This window comes from Primulina eburnea, chromosome 17 (assembly GCF_022965805.1).
Source record: "Primulina eburnea isolate SZY01 chromosome 17, ASM2296580v1, whole genome shotgun sequence".
NCBI lineage: Eukaryota > Viridiplantae > Streptophyta > Magnoliopsida > Lamiales > Gesneriaceae > Primulina > Primulina eburnea.
The window spans coordinates 9,961,233-9,970,398 of record NC_133117.1 but is presented as its reverse complement, the minus strand read 5'-3'; the positions used below and the strand labels follow the sequence as shown (position 1 = coordinate 9,970,398).

At 32.4% G+C, this 9,166-nt stretch overlaps 1 protein-coding gene across 1 annotated transcript; it reads right to left on the bottom strand.

The window, feature by feature from the left end:
- Positions 1-5,367: 5,367 nt before the first annotated feature.
- LOC140818788 (uncharacterized) lies at positions 5,368-8,807 on the bottom strand. The gene is made up of 3 exons (XM_073178836.1): positions 7,279-8,807; positions 6,249-6,335; positions 5,368-5,681 (listed from the first exon to the last, which is right to left on the bottom strand). Exon 1 carries the CDS (start codon positions 8,632-8,634, stop codon positions 7,285-7,287), a length of 1,350 nt encoding a protein of 449 aa, XP_073034937.1. The 5' UTR covers positions 8,635-8,807; the 3' UTR covers positions 5,368-5,681; positions 6,249-6,335; positions 7,279-7,284.
- Positions 8,808-9,166: the final 359 nt, after the last annotated feature.

The window sequence follows — 9,166 nt, the reverse complement described above, 5'->3', positions numbered from 1 at the left end:
TGAAAAATACGAATTCGATCAAATCTCATCGAGATAAGGGAATAGTCCTAGCCACCATCGAGAGTCCTGAATGTTGTGGTCACTGGGTCCTACCGCATGATGTCTCTTACCTCAGGTAGTGTCCAATCTCAACTAGAATTCTACTCCTACAAGGTAACTAATCCTCGTGCATCTATAACTACAAAGTATTAGCTACAATTTTACAGTCATTCTCTTGCTCACTTAGCTCTATTATATCTTTTCTTAAGTTTGCTCTCCAGACTGACTTAAGAATCTGAGAGGTCACATCAAAAAACTCTCTCCATACCGAACTCGAGAACCAAGATCACTGACCCGATACACTCAACAACGAAGATTTGAAGACCTGTTCTCTAGACTGAACCGGCGGAAAAGTTTTGGTATCATAAATTGACACTGTTTGTGGGACCTTGAAGAAAAAGAGATAAGAAGGTAAATCAAAAAGGAAAAGGAAAGATGTTTCATCGTCAAGAGAACCTAGAAAACGAGAATCGTGAGGATAAGAACCACGCAGAGGAATATAATGAAGAACAGTCTCGTGGGGAACCGAATAATAAGAATAGTTCATCCTCCTCCTCTGAGCACATCTCGGCCTTTCTCGAAAGAGCTCTTGGTCTTCCTCCGAACAAATTTTGGCCTTACCCGAAAGAGTGTCTGGTCTTCATGAGAAAAATTTTGGTACCATAAATTTCAAAGTTGTTGCTTGAGTTCATATTTCTTATCTGTTCATGCGCCGGATAGTGCTTGCATGATTTATTTTTTTTTATCTAATTTTATATTTTATATAATATGATAATTGAGCCCTTGATTTTGTGAGTCAAGTCAAATATCAATTTTTAAGGTTAATCGAGTGATAATTTTTAGGTGTGATAAATTTTTTAGAAAGATAAAATGTCTTTTATATTAGGTGTGATAATTTTTTTTTAATGATATTATGGGTTTTTTAAAAAAGTACCAAACGTGGGATAAGTATGATTATTTAGCAATCTCTCACATATCCCGTGTACCAAACTAGAATTGTATTCTTATAGAAAATTATCCTTGTACAATCAAGTTTTCTGATTATAGAAAATTTTCAAATAAGTCCTAAAACTAAGCCTTGAATATCCTTTTAGAAAAAGTTATTTTTTATCCCAAAATCATCAAATTAAACACAAACACCCATCAAACTCTATTGTTTTATGGAGATCAGATAAATCAAATTTTAATGCAAAATAACATTTTCCCAACTTCTCCCGCACCGCTGTCCACTGTAGGATCTGTAGTGATGGGTGTTTGATGGCTGATTATACAAGTTTGAGAGATGTTTTTCAAATTAGTTGAGTCGAAACGGGTGACAAGACAACTTCTGAAAGTATTTTTTAGATGAAATATTCGTACTATCGAGATCCCCTAAAAAAATAGAGAGCAACTAATACGCTACAATTATTGAATTACATCAGCCTCATTGGAGATCGATCGTATAGTCAACATCTTAAGATGTGGATTCCACGGTCGCAAACGCATTCCTATTTGGGAAAAAAGCCTTGGTTTGGTAGTGGAATAATTTTTTTTAAAATCTTAATATAATATTTCGAATTCACAAAATAAATTTATTTACACCAAATTTACCTTGTTCATCACCGATGCGTACATATATCATATATATATTAAAAAAATTTATTATGTTAAATAAACAATACATGGATAAAGCTGTGTAATAATCCGCTACCAAGACATAGGCTTTTTTTCCCGAAAGGAATGTTGTATTTTTTTATGTTATGAAAAATATAATTTTTTATTTAAAAGTTCAAAATCTATATTTATTATTAAGTTTGAGATATTTAGAGTAATCAACTTTGATGTCATTTTCTATTTTTCGGTAAAAAAAAAATATATCTTTTCCCAAACTACAAAAAATTCTGCTTTTTTTTGTTTAATAAAAATATTTTAAAACTCATTTTAGTAAATCGGTATCTTATCTACCTACCACATCCTAATAAAATTATTACTAAAATGAGTTTGAAAACATTTTTATTAAACAAAAAAATAGAATTTTTTGTAGTTTGGGAAAATATATTTTTTTTTTTGTTTTTTAAAAAATAGACCATGATACAAAAGTTAGTTATGCTTGTGTTCAAAACTTAATAATATTTTATATATATATATATATATATATATATATATACTTATAAATTATTAATTTAATAATATATGAAATCGTGGTTATGGCATGAGACTATTAGTTTCAGTTTTCATGATGGTTCGTAATTTTCGATTGAATTGTAACGACTGCTATTGGCAATTTTTGGAATCAGTAATTAAAAAAGTGAACCATGATAGACGTAGTTGTTTGTTTGACAGAAAAAGTGTCCAATTTATAAATATATATGTAACTTTATATGGGGATCGACCATATTTTTTTTTATTTATTAAAATTTATTACTATGTGACCTTTTCAAATAATTATTCAATTCCCCACCTCATATCTACTAGGGGAGGAACCAAGAGGCCCCACAATTTCTTATAAAACAATGATTATTTAAATAAAATATAAGAAAATATAATAAATTCAAATTTGGTGGAATGTAAGTTTCTAAGCATAGTATTAGACATTTAATTTTAATTTCAATTTCAATTTCAATCCACAAGATGATTTCATGATTTTAATTAAATTGTGACGATAATTAATTATCTTATTAATTTTTTGAGTCAAATCTCACAAAATTCCATGTTCAATCACATGTAGCATTCAATATATCAATGCATCACAAGTTATGTATATATAATCCCTTGTGATTATAGGGGGATAAAAATAAACTAAATTAAAAAAAATGTTAATTTAATTAACTTAAAATTTGCGAATTACTATGGTACTAAAATACAATAGCGCCTCATTCTCGCTGACGATTATGACATAAGTATCATAATCGTCATCTTCTTATTTATATTTAAAAAAAATTCGTTTCTAGCATATTAACTACCACAATAAATATCTTTAAAAAAATCAATGATATTCGATAATTAATCAACAATGAATTACTTTTTCTAAAAAAAAAAAACTAAAAAAAAAAAACTAAATATGTTATTTGTGAAAAAAGATAAATATATCTATAATTTATTGTGGTTACTTTTGCCCCACTTGAGAAGCAGAACATTTATTTTTGGGACAACACTTTTGAATTTGTGACAGGGGATTATGTATCACTTTGGAACTTTGATTACGTGGAGTTTTTTGCAAGAATGGACTTGTTTCCAGGAAAGTCTTGTTCTTTGGTTTCATACAATAAAATTTTAAACCTACTTTAAACTACACGACGGGGCACGCAAAAGGATAAGAAAATTTGGACTTTGATGCGGCAAGTTGCACTCATTGCCATTTTAACCATTAAAATAGCTTGTGGTTTTTAGTCTTGGTTAAAATTTTAACATGTCGTTGATGTGACACCAATAATTCATTACTTGACATTAGGTTTTGCCGGTGTCTCCAACACTATGTTGGAACTTTTGGTGAGAATGACAAGCTATAAAATAAACGATGATGATGGATTAAAATTCAAGTAAAAAGAACAAATCGTAGTAATTTTACAATTTTTCCTTTAAAAAAAATAATGTTTTCCAAAAATAAAACCATCTGTTATACTATATATTTTTTAAATGGCCTAATATTTAAAGCATAAATCTCGAAGAATGGTGAATTAGAGGGATCGGTTATTTGGTTGCCCACGTTTGAGTTAGTAGCAGAGGTGAGCAAAACTAGATTGATTCCATTTTTTGTTACATTCTCATCGATTTTGCGGAAACTGGAAATCAAACTAAACCAAATCAAACCATTTGGTTATGTATCTGTCTGACGGTCTCTGTTTTGCTTTTATAAAGACTGAACCATAGTTCCCTTTCCCTGATCCCAACAATTCGTAGGAACAAAACATGGGGCCCATGTAATGATCGAAGATATACTAAAAACAATCCATAGGTTTGGTTGGGTTTGTTGTTTGGTTCGGACAAAACTTTTTAGCATGTTCCATGATAATACCATCCTCGTTCCCAAATCCCAGCGGAACCCACGTTTGAGCCAAGCCGACCCCTATAAAAGAGTGCCCACATCAAACTCAAAACCGTGCAATTCCTCTTCACAATGGCCAAGTTCAACGCGGCTTTCGATTCCAAGCCCGACATTTTCCAATCACGGCAGGCATCTGTTACTCCAGTCCCAGTCCGTGGCGCAGTGAAGAGACGGATCTTTGCACACGTCTTTTGCTCGCTGAAACATGCTCTCGAGTGCTGTGTTTGCTTCTTGAAAGGGGATTGACATGGAAATCCCTCCTTGGATTCGCGGCGATTTCATGTTAATGATTTTAATGCCGCTCCTTGTTTTGTTGTGTTTCTGTGTTTGTAAAAAGGACTCAGGTTACGGTGTTCGAGCTCCGATTGCCGCGAGTTGAGTAATGGATGAGGTAGAGGGAGAGCTATGAGATTTATGTTTTCTGTCATTTCGTTTTGCAGTATTTCACGTGTCATGTTGAGTTCCGTCAATCTTCGTCGGAGTTCAGCCTATGTAATACGTTTCAAGTTTTACTTCACTTGGAGTCGTAAGGAAGATTCTGATAATTGCCTTAATTATTAATTATCAAACCCTGCTGCTTTTAATTGAGTTTAGATCCATCAAATTTTTAATGCAAAAATGGTGCTATCCGGCTTCTTTGGCCGTGTGATTGCGGTGGCTATGGAACTTTCGGGGTGTGGAGTTGACTTGAGGCGGGTGATAAGACAACCTTAAAAATTATCATTTTTTTAAGTGAACAAGAAGAAGCAATTCTCGACACCTTACATGAAAGCCACATTATGGAAACATAAAATATAAATAAATAAACTTTTATAAATTTTAATTTTTTTAAGATGGATAAGATACTTTAAAGCAAAGTTAATTATTATAAGATCAGCTTGCTTTATAATAATAGCCACCGAGGCACACGCGTTGCGTGTGTCATGAATATATGAGGCTAATATATTAAACATTGAATGATAGACTAAACATTTATGACACCAAAACATTTTGTACTTGAATATTGAAAGTTAATGGATTCCAAAGCTGAAATAAATTTGTCAAACTCATTTTGTTAACTTAAATGATGTAGGTTTTGAGCATAAAAAGTAATATTTTTTTGGAACCATAATATCATCTCACCTAACAAATTGTTAAAAAGAACAATAATAGATTTATTTATATTTAAGTATTTTATGCACAAGTTAAACCATCTCTATATTAGGCTTAATAAGAAAATATTCATTTTTATAGAATCATACCCAAGTACAACATAAACATATAAAATAAATAGAACAATCTATTAAAGCGTTCTGTAAACAAATTGAGTTGAAATCACAAAATGTAAGCAATTAAAATAGGAATTGACAAACTATTTTTATATGCCAGAAAAACCAAAATATTTTAAGTAAATGACTTTACAAATATGAAATCACAAAATCTTGTAATTCAAAAATCCAATTCAAAATCAGATTCTGGTGAAATATGCTCCTGAGCATTTTAAAAAAATAAGATTCTTCGGTGTCGCATATGAAACTATCCATGTTTCTCGAGTTCAACCCATGAAAAACTGGAATCCCACCTCAAATAGTCAAAACCTTAAGCTCCAAACAATGCGCTGATGCCTTTTCACTGTAAGCTTTAATCAGGGAAAAAAACAATCAAGGTACAGGACTAATAATCGGTCAGCAAACATAAATACTATAGACAATGTTTCAGTAACATAATCTACGATGATAAACAAATAAACTGACCGGTTCAGGAAGACCATAAAATAATCATTGATTACAGTTCACAACTTTTAAATAGAACATCAAATGTAGAATGGATACTAATCCACACGCACTAAACCTAGCATCCCACTAACTACACTTCCCCCCATTAAAAGAACACATTATTTTCCCCTTGCCCCAAGAAAATGTAAACCAAGTTTCTCACATCAAACCCCAAATCATTCAGCATTCATCTTGCCATTTGATGTTGATATGAAGCATGAACTTGATATCATGTTTCTTTAATATCAATTAGAGTACATAATCATAACAACAATTATATAGATCATGTAAATAACTATTTATAGTTATCAAAGCTACAATTCCATCAACGTAAAGAAACCAAATAATAATAATGCTGCAAAAAAGATACACATCCTCCAATATAAAAAATTTATTGTTGAAAAATTAATGTTGGAATTAATAAATCAAACCTTTTGCTTTCTTGCAGAAATCCGAGAATAGACCGGGTCCCTTGATCACACAAAGAAGCATCCCGATAACAACTTTTAATGTGAAACCTAAAGTAAGAAAAACAATCCGCACGAGTTAAACCAACAGATGAAAGAAACTAACGCACGAGTTATGCCATTTATAAATAAAACAAATGCATATGTAGTGCCGGAAAAGCTGATGTTTACATGAAGCAATAAAAATGGCTAATGACATTGCAAGTATAGGAGGATAAGCAGGTAAATCAAGACAAAAGCCCAAGGCGGTTTAAATTCTATAAACCTAAATGTAAATTTGTTTTTAAACATTATAATAAATCAATGTGTAAGAAGACTTAATATAATGATTTATTGAGTGTATTGAGAATAAGTGAAAGATTAAATAATAGGACCTTGAAGATTGTATTAATTAACATTATCACCTGCAAGATCAAAACGAACAAACTAATTTGATCACTCAACACAATCAACATAATGTTTCGTAGAGATAAACTTATTCATTATTAAAAACGAACCAGATGAAGATGTGGGCGAGTAGATATTTTTCATTGAATTGAGTATGACAGTTGTACAAATACTTTGTTTGCAACATGTATCTTTGAGCTTTTGAGAAAAAAGCACCAACAAAATTCAAAACCAGCAAAAATATTCAACTTATACCAAAAATAAAAAATAATAAATAATATGTTTATCAATTAGTCACTAACAAAGTACTGTTCAAATTTGAATCAATAAATATAGAAATTTTAATGCCCGTGTAATAAATGGTTATTCGGGAGACATGATAAGATAGAGGATGAGAAGTCAAGAAACATTGGCAGAGATAAAACCATGTACAGAACACAGGGTGCCACATATAGCTGACTGTGATTGAACACAGATAATGGAATATATATATTAGCATCCCCAAATTATAATGCCAAAAAATATAGCATGTATTTTTCAATTAATGTATGTATTTGTCCATAATGTATTTTTTAAAATTTAAAAGAAAGAGAGTTGATTTACTTACACTTTATCATTCTCTGGTTGGTAGCAATACGTCTTTGAAAACAACGTTTCTTGTGAATACACCAGATCGATGCTGTAAATTCCCGTCTTTGACCAAAATTTTTGTAGAATGTTGGGAGACTCCTCTTGAAAGTGCCACATATAGCTGACCATGGCTGAACACATGGTTACCCAAAAATATGCCAATATTTTGGATTGTTTGACCTTGGGCTTTGTTTATTGTCAATGCAAAACTAAGCCTTATGGGAAACTCTCGACGTGTCAACTCAAATGGTAATCCAGAGGTATCTTCACTTTTCAAGGGCATTCTATGTAGAAAGAACCTGGTGCACTTATAAGGACCTGTTATGATCTCGGCATCTATGAAATTTCTACGAAGACCCCGACATATTAATCTTGTTCCATTGCATAGACCAAGTTCGGGCGCAACATTTCTCAAGAGCATGATAGGACTTCCTACTTTCAATATGATTTTATGTTGTGGCAAACCACTTGGACTAAGAGAATTCAAAAATTCTTCTTGAAAAAGGTTGTGATTGTCGTCTTCGACACTATCCCAAGATGTATACTCTTTTTCCTGTCCAGGAAACTTGAGAATGAGCATTTGATTAATATTGTCGACATCAACATTTTTTGGTGTGATGATGGCTCTATTGACCATATAGTTTTCATCATTAACATGATTTGTCATATTAGGAAAAACAGAATCAATCAACATCTGAATTGATTGTTCACCTTCCCATGGTATGATAATTGAATCTGGTAATTTTATGAAATCATGATTCACAGTTTGTTGCAACCCATCACCTATGCGCAAGAGAAATTGTGATAACTCAATATCTTGAGCAGATCTCATATTTTGTTGAAGGTGTATTATCTTTACGCGATGCCAGAATGTTGACCTTGAAATACTTGCAGCAATTTGTTCTGCCTTTGTTCCTCGTTTAACAACCGGTAACACTTGTCGAAAATCGCCACCAAAAACCATTGTCTTCCCTCCAAATGCTATCTGATTTTCCATAATATCTTGGAAACTCTTACTGACGGATTCAAAAGCGTATCGATTTGCCATTGGAGCCTCGTCCCATACTATAGCTGATGCGCGCCTTATTAGTTCTGCAAGTTCTGTCTGTTTTTTTATTTTGCAAAGTGATGATGCAGTTGGTCTAAGTGGAATCTGAAAACGTGAATGTGCGGTTCTTCCACCTTGCAACAATGTCGCAGCTATCCCAGATGTTGCAACCGCAATAATAATTTTACCCATTTTTCTTAGATGTGCCAACATTGAACGGTATAGAAAAGTCTTACCACTACCTCCAGGACCATCAATGAAGAAAAGCCTCGATTGGCTATGCATAATACTTTCTATGATGGTGTCAAACACAATCCTTTGTTGAGCATTCAAACGTTCAATAGATAGCAAATCATCATCAGAAATCTGATAAGAAAGTTCATCCTCAATTATTTTTGGTAGCGGTGTTTCTTCTAAAAAATCAACACTTATTGATGGCAAATCAAAATCATCAAGTTTTTTTTTGTACTAATGCAACAACCTTCGTATCTCAAGCAATAACTTATTGATGAATAAGTTACTTGATGGTATTTCTCTACCATAATCTTCACACATGCTAGGGTGGAATTCGTCCCATAGTTCTCGAACTATTGTTGGTTGACAGAACACCAGTATGGACACAAATAACCTTCTCAATGAAGATGGCATTCTAACAGAGCGTGCTTCTTCCAGACATTGTTTTACATAATCATCCTGTTGGAGAAGTCCTCTCATTTGAGCAGAATCCTTAAATGTTGAATATATTAACCCATTCACAGTCATCAGATCTTCAAAAGATGTCGGTCCCCTGACATGATTTAAAAGGATACGAAGATAA